Source organism: Triticum aestivum, chromosome 5A, assembly GCF_018294505.1.
Source record: "Triticum aestivum cultivar Chinese Spring chromosome 5A, IWGSC CS RefSeq v2.1, whole genome shotgun sequence".
Taxonomy (NCBI): Eukaryota; Viridiplantae; Streptophyta; class Magnoliopsida; order Poales; family Poaceae; genus Triticum; species Triticum aestivum.
Window position 1 is genome coordinate 520,593,907 of NC_057806.1, and position 15,258 is coordinate 520,609,164.

Consider the following 15,258-nt stretch of genomic DNA (forward strand, 5'->3'; position numbering starts at 1 on the left):
TGTAGTTGTGGCCGTTGATGTTAACATTCACCGACAGGCAGCTGCCTTCGGCAAGCATTGAAGCACGTTGATATCATTGTGCAATCCGGCCACGCTGAAGAAAGAGTGTCAGATCCAGAGATCCCATGAGGCCACGGCCTCAAGTATGACAGTGCAAGCCTTGACATTGCCCCTATACTGCCCTTGCCAAGCAGAAGGGCAGTTCTTTCACTCCCAGTGCATACATTCTATGCTACCAAGCATCCCCGGGAAAGCCCCAGCCGGCATTCATCGCCAACAAGTGGGTTGTATCTTCAACATTTGGTTCTCTCAAGTACTCAGGACCAAACATTGCAATCACAGCCTTGCAGAACTTGTACATGGAATCTAGGCATGTAGACTCGCTCATATGGACGTACTCATCAATGAGATCACTGGGAACTCCATATGCAAGCATCCGGATAGCTGCAGTGCATTTCTGATAAGAGGAGAAGCCAATCTTTCCAATGGCGTCCTCCTTGCACTCGAAATACTTATCATAAGTTGAAAACATGCTTACCATATGGAAACGGCGTCGAAATTGGTGATGTTTGAAGAGTGGGTTGGGTGTCTCAAAGTAGTCCTTCCAAAGAAGGAAATGGCCACTCTCTTGGTTGCGATTCGATGCCGAAGTGTGCCCCAGGATCGAGCCCCGGAACAACGACCGCTGCCTACTAAGGTGGTCATGGGAAACCAACACAACAGCCACCATCTCCTCATCGTCGGATGAAGAATCATCGGAGCCGCACAGGAAATTGTGGAAAATGAACTCATCTGCGGAGTTCATTTGTACCTTTGGAGGAAACCGTCGAACGGCTTGCGGGCGTCGTCAAAGAAGCTAGTCAACGAAGAGACGCGCGCCTCCCCTGGACCAGGTAGCCGGCTTGACGGTGTCTGACGAGCGTGGCGGCATTGTCGAAGGAGTTGGCAGGGCGGGGGGGCGATGTAGTCCTCGCAGCGACATCAGGGAAGAGCTGCGGTGGCCCGGCGATGAGGCGGTGGTGGCGGCGATGTGGGAAGGTGGTGTGTTGCAGGGGTGGTATGTGGGTCCGGGCTGCTGGTGAGGGCACCGGAACTGGGCGGTGGCGGCGATGGGGTGAGGCGGACGGGGGCTTGCTGTCGCTGGGGGAGGAAGAGAGTGGCCTATGTGTCGTCGACTGGCGGGCTAGGGGGAGGAGTAAGCGGGCGTCGCACGCGTCTGTTTCGTGTCTGCGCCGACGCAAATTAAGCTCAAATTTAGGTCAAAAATAGGTCGACAGGCGGACGAAAAGCGAAAGTGTGTCCGTTTGGGTCGGCCTGTTGTGCCGACTTTTGTGTCTGTTTAGACCCAAACGGACACACGCGAACGCAAATGGGTAGGCGCGTTGAAGTTGCTCTCAAATACACCCTCTATAACGAAATATCAAATATAAGAGGATCTATAGTTGGATTAGACAAATACGGGCCGCCAAATGCACGTTTGATACGTCCATTTTACATTATGTTTTTTTACTGTTAATTATAATGTTTTTTGTCATTATAACATTTTATAATGCAATTTTAATGTCTTTTCTTTTTTAATTTATAAAATTTACATGAAGAGGGAGATTGTCGGCAACTGGAATTCTAAACCTAAAAAAACTATATCAGAGATACCTACTCTGCACAACTTCAAATGAGCTAAAATTTCATGAAAAATTATTTTGCACGGTAGTCTTAGGGCATGTACAATGCATAGCCTTAAGGTGATGCCTCGCATGCCATGTAGGATCGAATATGACGTAAAGTAGGTTCGGATAGGGAAGCGGTGTCCTTTCCAGGAGGCGGGTGCTTGAAAAGAAAAAGTACGGCCTAGTGACAAAAGCTGAAAAGGTTGAGTGAAAAGTAGATGCATATGTACTAGAATCTTTATTTTCTATTTCTTAATGAGACCCACTAATGATAGCTTGCATTGAAAAAAAAAATTAATATAGGTGTCTTAAATTAATTTTTGTCATGGAACATATGTATCCATATGTCACCATTGTACATGCCCATGTCCCGTGCACGCACTCACGTCATGTGCCATAAACGGCCGGACGACGTATCACGCATGCAGCAGTCGCAACTTGCAAGTTGCAGGCGGTGGCATGGCATGCGGTCATCTAGCAGGAGCAGGCAGGACCGGGGGAGTGCGTAGGGGGAGGCCCACGCCGCAGACTACCCAGCTCGTGCACCAACAACATAAGAATTGCCCGCTGGCTTTGTCCCTCCCCATCGGCAGGCGGGGTGCACGAGGCCCCAAGATTTGTTCATGGGAAGGCAACCTGCATGCGTCCAACTTTTGCCTACATTTGGCGGTGAATCACACTCGATATATATTCAAATAGTTTGGATTGCTGACCAGTGTCTCACGCGGTATGACACGCGATACGTAACTACAAAGGCCGGGCGATTTATGCTCAAGTCGGAAAAACACATCCGGTGCCAAAAATGATAGGCCAATTTTTCATCTAAACTAGTGGAAGGCCAATTTTTCTCCAAGTATCTTTCCCCTACATATATGCATTTCTATCAATTAGGGTAACTCCAACCAGCGGACCATTCAGTCCGTTTGGGTCATCCGGACAACTAGGCGGCCCAAACGGATAAACTGTCCATCTGGTGTCCGTTTATTGTCCGTCCCGACCCAGACTTGACGTAAATATGGGTCAAAATGGATATGGAATAGACAGAAGTAAACACTCCGTCGTGCACTGGCGCCCTCTCGTGTTCGCCATGGTCCCACATACTCCCTCTGTTCCTAAACATAGTGTGCATAAGAAATTTCAGAAGACAATTTTTTAGAGGAAAATATCTACATCTATTATGTTAAATAAATATTATTGGATGCATCATTAACATATCTTTATATTATATTTATTTGGTATTATTTCTGTTGATATTTTTAGAAAACCAAATGCGCACTACAATTTGAAATAGAGGGAGTATCATCAACCGCGCATGAGCTGGACCTCTGACTCCACAACCACCGATATGAGGAACCGCGCACCAGCGAGGCCACCAGCGTAGGCCGCCCGCCGCGCTCACCGGCGAGGCCACCGGAGCAAGCAGTCGCCGCGCTCACAGGAGAAACCACCGTCGCAGGCCACCGCCTCTCTTTCTGAGCTGAGCCACTGTCCCTGGATCTGCCGGGGAGACCTCGGGAACTGCAGGCCGGCGACGGGCGTGCGCTGAGGAGATCTCCAGGCCGCAAGAGAGGTGGAGAAGGAGGAGGGAAGCTGCAGCCAGCGGCATGGTGCGAGGGGAGGAATCCAAGGGTATGTTTGGTTCTTGCCTATAGCTGCCCTGCCAATATTGGCTTGCCAATTATTTGGAGTGGGATTCCAACGCCCAGGGTTGGCCAAAGATTTGACAAGAATCTGTGAAGGAAGCAACAATGGACTTTGTTGGCAGCCAAATATTTGGCAACAAACCAAACAACACATAAAGAATTTGGCATGACCAATATTTTGGTAGGGTAAGTTGGAGGCGTAAACCAAACAGGCCCCAAATTCTTCTCTGGCAAACTGTTGCATGGCCACGACAGCTCCGTCGCCGGCAGGGACTATGTACGCAGCTGGCTCGTGGTCCATGTCCATGTCCATGCCCATGCCCATGGTGCTCCTCCTCCTTTCTGCTCTACAGCCCTTCAGGGACGACACAACTGCATCTCATCCGCGCGCACCGCCGCTGCCGCCTCCGAGGACGACCTTCGCAGTCTCCCAAACATCGCGTGCCTCCACCTGGCTGCCTCGCATGTCCGTCCCATGTCTTGTGTGTTGGGTACATCGACCAGCTACGCGTGCCTGCTAGGCAGGCGATGACTCGAACGGATAAAAAAAAGACAAAATCCGTTCATTTGGTATCACTTTCCCCCGATTTGTTAACCACATCGGCACAAAAGGTTTGTACCACGTAATTTATGTTTTTGATCGACCTTACTAGCTACGTCAAGATACCATTGTTTGTGTAAACTGAAATGTGTGGTGCTGATGTATAGCGTACGCAGAAAAGGACAACTACGTGTTGGCTCGTAGCGAACGGCAAAGGACACTACTACAATTCGTTGGTCTTACCTTTTATCATTTCGGGAATTAGTTGTGCTACGAGCGAGTACAATCAGCCTAGTCAGCCGGCTATAAGCAGTACCACGTCACCGAAAATCACTGCTGAAAGAGAAAGAGGTAAAAAAAAAGAAGGGAGCGGGCGCTCCAGCTACAGCTCGCTACAGCGCGAGAAACAAGAAAAGCAACCACATGCAGTGCTTTGAGCAGGCGTTCCTTCCGCTTGCGGCTAATTTTCGTGTTTTGACCCTTTTTTGATATCTATTCAAGATTTAATCCTAGTTTAATTTTTTTTCGAGATCTAACCCTTTTGCTACCGCCAGGGTCCATGGCGGTAGGGTATAACTGCCTACCGCCAAGGTCCCTGACGGTAGGGTCGTTGCATGCCCTACCGCAAATATTTGCTAAGTATTGAACACAGTGTGTGTTCGTGCCTATGGCCGAGCATATTGGCGGTAGGGTTGTACATGCTACCGCCATTCTGTTTGGCGGTAGGGATGTTTCCTACCGCCAGGGTCTCTGACGATAGGCTGTTACACCCTACCGTCATGGACCCTGACGGTAGCAAAATGATCAGATCTCGAATTTTTTTCAAACTAGGGTCAGATCTGGAATAAAGATCAGAAAAGGGCCAAAACACGAAATTTTGCCTCCCATTGCACCAATCAAGAGTGTATACCTGCCTCTCTTTACATGCAAACATTAAATAATAGTACTAGCTAGCATACAGTCAAACTATTGTATTAGTGTGCTTTTATACAGGCTTCATGTGATGTGGCATTGGCATATAGCCAGCAACAGGCTTTGTTATTAACCATGGTTTAATCGCCCATGCTTAAACAAGCAAGATGTTGGATAACCTCCATCTTCCTCGAAATTGTTTTTTTTAACGATAATGATTTAGATCTATTATTAAAATTTATAGAAATTACAAAGCACCTCAAATATAATAAAAATTACATTATCCTTAAGATTGTTTTCACGTGCATTATGCAAAGACAAACTTGCATATGTGTCGATCGCTCCAATATAGGTAGCCCAGTAAACTAATTAAGCTCGGGTATACGTTAAAGTACTTCTTGAGATGTAGCTATGACAGCTTGCGGTCCTGTTATGCCTCTCGAGAGCATCGTTTTGAAGCAGATAGTTGATAGAGTATTCAGGAGGTGGAGCGGCATGGAATCTACCGCATCGATGAAGACGGGTCTTGGGTGCAACAGAGTCTCAGGGATGAATGTGTCTTGATGGATGAGCGCAAGGTGGTGGCACTGTTTGGCTTCGTGGTGACATCGACGACGATTAGGCTTGGCAAGGTCAATGTGTTGATCCCTTCTGAAGATGGGACGGCGGAACATGGTTGTGGCGGATTTTAGAGCGTACGCATGCGCTGTGTGTTGGAGTCTGCTAGACTGGTTGGTTCCCTCGGTTCGCCATGGGGCGGCTTGGCCAGGCCATTGATTAGATGGTATGTTGAGGCGAGGTCAGGGCACATCCAATTTTGTTAAATAATACAATAAAGATGGACATGTACATCATTGAAGTTTCAACCTCCTGGAAAAGAGTTGCTAACGAAAGATCAAGAAACAGGAGCACGTACGGAAGATCGATGGGAACTTGGTGACAATCACATCGTTTTCTTCACAAGGAGCGGAGAACAAAATAGCAACTGTCGTGTACCGTATGCGTATCATTCACCGAAACTGAAAGTGAATCCTCGCTAAAAACAGTCGGACGATCCGGCCGCTCACAGCCCGACACGAAACACGAACGGAAACAGAGACCGAGTCAGCGGAGCGGCCTGGACGCTGTAGCTGACGACGACAAGTGTCGACCAAGACAGGCAGTGCCTCTGAGTCGACCACTGTAGTAGTGGCTCTGAGTCGAACACTGTAGTAGTGGACGAGTATGTACCTGGCACGGCGTCTCGTCCCATCAGACACGGAGACACGAAATGTACCAAGGCACGAGCTGTGCTGCTCAACTCTTCCCTATGTGCAAAGTCACGCTACAGTGCTACAGTGACAGAGTTCCTCTCGGTCATGGTTTTAAATTCTGTGTGTACTTCACCGTCATGGCCCATGAATTTGTTGTTTGGTTCGCCTGACAAACGAGCAAACCAAAAAAACCGTACTTACTGGACAAGAATCAGACAGAAACGGACCTGCCCATTAAATCCTCTCGAGGATGGCATAATTTTGAAGAAGAAAAAAAGGCACAATTAAGCAACTTGCGCGGGGCAAACTGAAGATGACACTGGCAAGAGTGGAAGTAGCAACATCTGATAAGGAAACCAGACAAGGATTCAGTACAACAGCGAGAGTTTCGCGCGGTAAAAGTTTCAGACTAAACTACATGGTCCCAAACAGTAGGCAAGCCTTGCTAGGTTGCCATGGAACACTCTTGGCGGAAGAAACTTGATTCTAGATCTTACCCTCCCAGAGGCACTCAGGGGAGGGGCCGCCGTTGTTGCGGTTGTTTCCGGAGGAGGCACGCGCTAGGAGATCATGAAGGTGGGGCGGTGGCTGGAGGCCCATGGCGGAAGCACGCTCCCAGCGCTGAAGCCGGTTGACACCGATGCATGGGCCAAACTTCATGTCCATGTCAAACTGCCGCAGCTGCTCCTCTTGCTCACTGAAATCATCTGCAACAATATGGTCATAAGCAAAAATTATGGTTTGTAAACAAAAAGCATGGGCAAGTTTCCACTGTGCACATGACAATCTCTCCAGCAAAGTACCTTTGAGGTCTAAGGATCCGTGAGAAATTAGTGCTGCTGTCTGAGCCTTATTTGAAGCCCCAACAGAGGCCCCTCCAGTGTAATTCTGTGTTTTCTTCTTGGAAGATGCTGAAGTTTTGCCGGCACCTCCTTTCTTCTTCTGCCGGTAGAAATCTTTCACGCCAGTAGAAGCCATCCTTGTCTATTATTCAGTACTACTGTTTTTCCTTTTCCTGTAAAAGCCCCCCAACAGAAACTGAAAATCACTTCTGCTGTAGCTTTTGGCCTTCATTTGCATTTTATTCATTTCGCCACAAAGAATGCTATCAGCTATAATAAGTACAATGTCAACATGGCATGATGGCAACAGCAGAAACTTTTCAATGTTTGTTCATAGGTCCTACATAGCCGCCAAGTCCTGACTCCCCAACACTAACGACCCATCTTAATAGAAGGAATCTGAAAGCTGACGTTGTTCTGTCTATGAGAATATGAATATTTCTATGACGATTTGTAAACGTCATATGATTTAAGACTACAATAAACTAGGTGCGAAACATATACTGCAAGAACCAGCAACTGAATAATTAATATATGCATCTCATTTACTACTAAGTGATATTTGCACATAGGTTGTACTAACATTAACCCAGCCAGTTCAAAAGCAAAATAGTCCGCTCGCCTGCCTAAGTCAGAACAAATGGAGCAATCGCGAAACCATGGACCATAAATAAAACAGGTAACAGGCATGAATAGAACACACAAAGCAATATCCTTCCTCACAACCATATACTATACCGTCGACAGCCAAACAACGAAAGGCCTACCGATCTCTGTCATTTCAAGCTCTTCGTATGCACCCGTGCACTAGAAGCAGAATCCGAAGGAACAGAACAGATTTTTTCTATGTATGCTAAGCAGTAAGCTTAAGGCACTGAAATGCATTGATACCACAATGCGGTCACGCCTAAAACAAAAGGTAAGAATACACACATCTTGGTTCTTGAGACTCATTCCGGCTATGCACATGTTCAGCTACTGAACCTGATCCTCCAAAACTCCAGTGGAGATGTTATTGGCGCCGTCCTCTATTCTACCTCCATCACCCCCTTGTTGACTTAAAAATCCAAACTTCCGGTATCACAACCAGCCACATAATGCAGACTCCTGTCTTACACGCGACGAACAGATGTGGTTACATAAATTCCCCTTACCCGCTCCAAAATCGCCAAAAAGGAGGGGCAAAACGATGCTAAGACGGCATGCTGGCGGTCACTCCCCTTGCTAATCTGACGCTCTACCTCCAACTCAAAGAGCTCGCTCAGTCATCAGACCCAATCCCTTCCCGAAAATAGAAAAAAAAAAACTATCCCAATCCCAGTCCCCGCAGAGACCTTCGTCGGACTTGCGGAGGCAGTTCCAAGTCCGGCGGAGGTTGGCGGAGGGTACGCAGGGAAGCTTGAGAGACTTTCTGAGATCGAGCCGAGGGCGTACCGGAGAGGCGGCGGAGCAGAGCAGAGCAGGCGAGCGGAGAATCGGAGACCGGCGGCGAGGTCAGGTCGGTAGCGAATCAGGTTTTCGCCTCTTTCGTTTTCTTTTTCTTCGCTTCTCTCGTGTCGTGTTTGACATTATTTTGTATCGTGGCCTTAAAAGCTGTAACGTAGGCCTTCTTAGCCCAGCTGGAGCCGATTTTTTTTTACAGAGTCGCATCATGGATGGCCCGGCCTTGGTTCAGCCCAATATCAGGTATTGGTTTTTTCCTTTTTTTTTCAAGTCTTTAAATAATATTTATTTCTACTTATCTATCTAATCTTCTATATCTAAATAGATAGCCCCCACTAACTATTTCTCTCAACATACAAGCATGCCACATCATCCCATAGCATGCATGAGAAAAGGCCCACCTCCACTATCATATGTCTCCCAACATGCAAGCATGTCACTTCATCATTAAACATGCATGAAAAAAAGACTCATCTCAACACGCAAACATCCAAGAGAATTTTCATTCTACTATGCTATTTAGATTTAATAATTTTTTTACAATTATATAGTAATCAAACATAATAAATTATATGTATTTTCAGTTTTAGTTTTTATCCCGCAACAACGTGCGGGGTATCATCTAGTCTGTATTAAAAGTTAGGAACAAATAATGTGACATAAATTTAAAAAATCATGTATTTCCAGAAAAAAGTGTATACCAACAATTTTCATTTATGCATACAATATCCATGGATTTTTTAAATGCCCTAGTAAATGAAAAATATCCATATGTTGTAGAAAATAGGTTCATGTATGTCAAAAAAAATCCATGTCCTTAAAAGACGTTTCATACATTTTGAAAATATATTCCTGTTTGTAGAAAATGTTTATATATCGTAATGACATAGATGCTCTGCTTTAATAATAAAACATTCACATATGATGGTTTTCACTTTCAGTGTGATTTCGATGAAATTCACTGAATTTCAGTATATACTAAAACAATTACGTTTCGGCCAAAATATTTCAGCGGTTTCAACAATGCACAGGAATTCAAATATCTTTCCAAAATATTCTTCAAAAACTTAAAATATTTAATTGAAGTCAAGTGAATATTTCGGTCATTGGGCCAAAATGCAAACTAAAATAAGTGAAATTAACTGAATTTTGGTGATTTCGATTGGTGCTGAAATTTTTCTAAAACTGAAATTGAAAACCATGAATATCCAAAAAGCGGCTACGTTTCTCATAAAAACTTTGTATATTTACCCAGGAAAATTAATTTTGTTAAGAAAATAAAATGAAAAATAAAAGAAATAAAATGAAAAATGAAAGAAATAAATTGAAAATAAAAGAAACACAACATTATGAAACCATTCTAGGGAAAAAAAGTTCATCTACCTAAGACAAAACAAGAAATATAGGGAAGGTGTACTAAGAAACAAAAAATAAGAAAAAGAATAAAAACAGATGTAACAAAAAAACTGGAAAAAAAAACTAACCAAAAAGTTAAAACTTGTAGTCTCCCATTCAACTCGCTCCCCTCCCTCCCCACCTCTAGCTAGTGCACCATCTTCATCATTCGGCCTGACGTGGCTATATCGTATTAGTTAGATTTGTGTGGGAAAATGAAGGTACACAACATCTTACATCATACTTCCCCCGTCTAGATGCATCATTTTAGTGACAATTAGTATGGGACGGAGGGAGTACTATTTTTTAAGATGGACATTGTTGGGGATATTACTACTGGAGGTAAACCGGCCTTCTGTAGCCGGGTTAACTCCTGAAAATTAAAAGCCCATGAAAATGCAAGGATGATGGCGCTTCACGAAGGCCCAAGGCCCAAAGACGGGTTAAAGCCTGTAAATGTAACCGACCTAGTCATGTAACTTGTATATAAGATAGGAAGGACAGAGACCAAACCGGATACGTTTATGATCCGGCTTCGGGACTCTGTAGCCCGGCGGGCGTCAACCTATGTATATAAAGAGACGACCCAGCCGCGGTTTAGGGACAGACAACAACTCGAGAGCCAAACAAAGCGGATTCGCTCCCTGGCCTTCGAAACCCTATCAATACCAATCACAACTAGACGTAGGCTTTTACCTTCCTTGAAGGGGCCGAACTAGTATAAAATCCCCGTGTCCCCTTGTCCGGTTTAACCCCTTTGAGCTAACCCGTAGCGATGGCTCCACGACTAAGTCCTTTCACAAGGACATCTGCCGTGACAATCCCACAACAGTTGGCGCCCACCGTGGGGCTATCGCACGATGGTTTTGAGTTATTGAAGGGCAGCTTTGATGGACTTAAGGGATACACTGTGGGCCGGATGACGAAGAGTCGTCGCGGCAAGCTCTACATCGACAATGCAGGATGGGGTCCCGAGGCCGATTCAATCGAGTACGGGTACCGGGTCCCCTTCAGTGGGATTCACGTCTTCATCGGCAAGATCGGCGAACCGGCCCCTGAGCCGGACATCTGCACCGACATCATCAAAACGGCTCGGCATGCAAGTTCTTCGCCGGTTCAGCCCGAGGCAAGGCATGTTTTCGTAGGTGTCATCCATGGATCGAGATACGAGGATGGGCCGGTGTCCGATGGAGAGACCGTGGTCTGTTCTGATGATGAGTCTTCTGGAGAGACCGAATCGCTTTATCAGTTGCAGGACGACCAGATTGATGGAGGATCCGAGGGCAACAGTATTCCGGATTCCCCTGATCTGCCAAACCGGGCCGCCATCTTCATGGCCGGCACACAATCAGCGCCTCATTCATCGACCGCCGCAGCAATACTCTCCGGTTCAACGACGGCTACACCGGCAGGGGCAGGAAGCTCTGCGTCGCCTCCGGCCCAAGTCCTGTCTGATTTGTTCGACGCTTTGGCAATGTTGATGGCCGCAGAGGTGGATGCAGCAGCCAGGGATCAGCACAATGCGGAGATTCCAAAGGTGAAAGATCAGATAGCTCAGGCTAAAGCGGACCTGGCGGCAGAGAACGCTAGGATGGCTATAGAGCGGGCTGAATTGGAAGCACAGGCCTACCGGATTAGACTGGATCAGAATGCTTCAGAGGAAGTCATGAGAAGAAGGTACCGATCGCGTCTCCCATCGGTTTATGAGCCGCAGAATCTCTTCAACACACCAGGAGCAGGAGCTAGTAACCAACCCATACTAAACCGGGCGAAGGCACCGGGAACAGGAGCACCGGTTCAACCGCGCACGATGGACCCGCCTCGCCAGAACAACGTTGTGCCACAGTATGTACCAACGCCTCCCGGGCATTATTCCAACCCTTTGGACAATATTGTGGCCGCCGCTTCACGCCTGGCAGCCCTCCCAACCGGTTCACCCTACGGCTTTAGTAGAGCCAGGTGTGGTATTCAGTTTCTTAGGGGTGCCGTGTCTCACCCCCGCTTTGCGTAACATGAGACTGCCCAAGGACTTCAAGGGACCTCGTAAGGTACCAAATTACACCGCCGATTTGCAACCAGAGGCGTGGGTGGAGAGCTATGAGATGGCAATGGAGATGCTAGATGTGGATGAGGCAGTGTGTGCTAAATATTTCACCATGATGTTGAAAGGAACAGCTCGTACTTGGTTGAAGAGCTTGCCAACTAACTCTATCGGATCATGGGCCAAATTGAAGCACCGGTTTATCCAGAATTTCAAAGATACTTGTAAGCAGCCAATGTCAATCGTGGATCTGGCCGCTTGTGTCCAAGAGGAAGGGGAGTCCACGACCCATTGGGTTAAACGGGTCTCAGCGATTCTGCATTCATCAGATCGTATCAATGCAGACACCGCAGTGTTAACATTAGAGGGCAATTGCCGTTTCAAGCCGCTTAAGCAGAAATTAGGAAGGCTTAAACGTCACTGCAACGATATGTCAATGCTCATGGCCGCTTTGGTTAAATACGCCAATTCAGATAACACCAAGGGCCCGGATTCAGAGGAGGACAAACCGGAGAAAGGGAAAAAACGGCAACGCCAAGGGTCAGCAGCCTAATCCGGCAGGCCATGGGAATAACGGTAAGCGCAAGGCCGACAGCAGCTTGGACTTTGTTGCTAACACCAATGCTCAGGAGAATGGCCAGCGCCGTAAGGGCAAGCAGCCCAAGAGGAGAGGAGGTTCAGGCCCTAATTTGGAGCGCCTGTTAAATCAGCCCTGTCCAAAGCATGGATCAAAGGAGAAGCCAGCATCGCATCTTTGGAAGGACTGTTATATCGTGCGGGATTTCAAGAATTCCAATATGTTCTAGTATGATAATGGCCCGCCTGGCGATTCAGGAGGTGGTTTCCACGGGCCGGGTTACGAAGGTGTTGGTTCTGGTTCAGGGTTTCAAGGCAACCAAACTGGACACATCAATCAAGGGCACCAAAGCAACCAGGGAGGCTACAACCATCAGGGGAATCAGCAGCAACAACAGCAGTCGGGTTACCAGAGCAATCCCAAGCAGCTAAATAGCAGGCAATATCATGTTTTCACCACTAGTTTGTGTAAGCATGATCAGAAGCTTCACAAAAGGATAGTAAACTCTATTGAACCGGCAGTGCCTTAGTACTTACGCTGGTCTGAGCAACCTATTTTCTGGAGTAGGGAGGATCACCCACCTCGGGTTGATAATCCGGGTCACTTGGCCCTGGTGGTAGCCCCGCAAGTCGGGGGATACAAGTTTACTAAAGTGCTCATGGATGGCGGAAGCAGTATCAACATTCTGTATTATGACACATTCCGTCGTATGGGGTTGACAAATAAGAATCCTAAACCGTCAAATACCGTTTTCATGGCGTGGTGCCCGGTAAGTCTGCATATCCTGTTGGCAAGATAGCTTTAGAGGTGGCTTTTGGGGATGATTATGATTCAAGGTCAGAAACATTGATGTTTGAGGTGGTAAAAATCAAAAGTCCGTACCACACCTTGTTTGGGCGGTCGGCTTATGCTAAATTCATGGCAAGGCCATGTTATGTTTATTTACAACTTAAAATGCCAGGTCATAAGGGGACTATCACAGTACATGGAAGCAGAAAGATCGCTTTGGAATGTGAGGAAGGTGATGCGGCTTATGCTGAGTCGGTTTGTGCCACGGAGGAGCTGAAATTCTATAAGGAGCAAGTTGATCCGGCAGACATGACTTCTTTGAAAAAGCCAACTACCGAACACGATCCGACATTGAAGTTTACACAGATACTAAGTTGGTTGACTTTGTTCCTGGCGATTCATCCAAACAGTTCAGCATCAGCGCTAACCTGGATCCCAAATAGGAAAGCGCGCTCATCGAGTTCATCCGTGAGAAACGGCAGGTTGTGATCATTTGTGTTTTCTGGATGCGTATTCTGGTTATCATCAGATCAAGATGGTAGTTAAGGACCAGGAGAAGACAACTTTCATAACTCCCTTTGGAGCCTTCTGCTATGTTTCCATGCCTTTTGGACTCAAGAGTGCCCAGGCAACTTACCAGCGATGTGTTCGGAATTGCCTTCATAAGAAAATTGGGTGCAATGTTCATGCATATGTGGATGATATTGTGGTAAAGTCCAGAAAGGAGGAGACATTGATAGGTGATTTAAGAGAAACCTTTGACAATCTCCGGGTTTTCAAGATGATGCTCAATCCGGAGAAGTGTGTCTTTGGTGTCCCGACAGGCAAGCTCTTGGGTTTTCTGGTGTCAAACAGAGGTATTGAGGCTAATCCGGAAAAAATTGCAACAATTACATCCCTGGTTAAACCGGCGTGTATCAACGATGTTCAACGTCTGGCCGGCCGGATTACAGCTTTGAGCTGGTTTATCAGTCGCCTTGGAGAGAAGGCCATCCCCTTATATCAGATGCTCAAGAAAATAGATAACTTTGTCTGGAGCGAGGCAGCTGATAAAGCGTTCGAGGATCTGAAGAGGCAGCTAGCTGAACCGCCCGTGCTTGCAGCACCAATCGATAAAGAGCCGCTATTACTATATGTGGCTGCTAATGCCCGGGCTGTTAGCGTAGCCATTGTGGTAGAGCGCAAGGAGCTTGGCAAGGAATATCCGGTTCAACGACCGGTTTATTATATCAGCGAGGTGCTCATTGAGTCAAAGCAGAGGTATTCGTATTGGCAGAAGCTGGCGTATGGAGTATTTATGGCAAGCCGGAAGCTTAAACATTATTTTCAAGGCCATTCCATCACAGTGGTCAGCTCAGCTCCTCTGGGTGATATCATTCAAAACAGAGAAGCAACTAGCCGGATTGCCAAGTGGGCTATTGAGCTTGGACCTCATGGGCTCAAATATATACCTCGCACATCGATCAAATCCCAGGCACTCGTGGACTTCATCAATGATTGGACGGAGTTACAAGCACCTGAAGAGAAACCAGATAATACATATTGGACTATTCATTTTGATGGGTCCAGATAGTTGGAGGGCTCGGGGGCTGGAGTCATACTAACGTCCCCACGAGGTAACAAGTTTTGTTATGTCCTCTGTTTATTGTTCCCGTGTACTAACAATGCAGCTGAATATGAGGCTTTGCTCCACGGTCTTTGGATGGCTAAGGAGATGAATTTGAGCCGGGTTAAGTTCTTTGGCGATTCAGATCTAGTGGCTCAGCAGGTGTCTGGCACCTGGGATTCTAAGGACCCACTCATGGCTGCATATCGGCGAGAGGTGGACACAGTGGCTGGTCACTTTAAGGGTTATCAGGTGGACCATATAGACAGGCGGAAGAATGAAGCGGCGGACGCTTTAAGTCGTATTGGTTCCCAGCGTAAACCGGCCCCGCCCAATGTCTTTCTTGATGTATTGCATAATCCGTCAGTCAAGGTGCCAACCAAAGAAGATCTGGCTATTCCTGATCCGGAGGCTCAGTTGGTGGCAGCTATGCATGCCATACCGGATTGGACACTCCCCTATCTGGCTTACATGAACCGGGGCAAGTTACCAGACGATGAAACGTTGGCCCGATAGATAATCTGGCGTTCTAAGTCCATGACCATACTC

The 15,258-nt window shown here is 46.8% G+C and overlaps 1 protein-coding gene across 1 annotated transcript; it reads right to left on the reverse strand.

Moving 5' to 3' along the window:
* Positions 1-6,195: 6,195 nt before the first annotated feature.
* On the reverse strand, positions 6,196-8,425 carry LOC123104445 (uncharacterized). Its single transcript, XM_044526293.1, has 4 exons — positions 8,293-8,425; positions 6,820-7,031; positions 6,514-6,723; positions 6,196-6,360 (listed from the first exon to the last, which is right to left on the reverse strand). Exons 2-4 carry the CDS (start codon positions 6,992-6,994, stop codon positions 6,251-6,253), a joined length of 495 nt encoding a protein of 164 aa, XP_044382228.1. The 5' UTR covers positions 6,995-7,031; positions 8,293-8,425; the 3' UTR covers positions 6,196-6,250.
* Between the last annotated feature and the right edge of the window lie 6,833 nt (positions 8,426-15,258).

Excerpts from the sequence above, each read along its gene's own strand:
- LOC123104445 (XM_044526293.1), bottom strand. The coding sequence starts at position 6,994 with ATGGCTTCTACTGGCGTGAAAGATTTCTACCGGCAGAAGAAGAAAGGA. Across the intron at positions 6,724-6,819 it reads CGGATCCTTAGACCTCAAAG|ATGATTTCAGTGAGCAAGAG; the intron begins GTACTTTGCTGG and ends ATATTGTTGCAG. Across the intron at positions 6,361-6,513 it reads CCCTGAGTGCCTCTGGGAGG|ATGTTGCTACTTCCACTCTT; the intron begins GTAAGATCTAGA and ends TTTCCTTATCAG.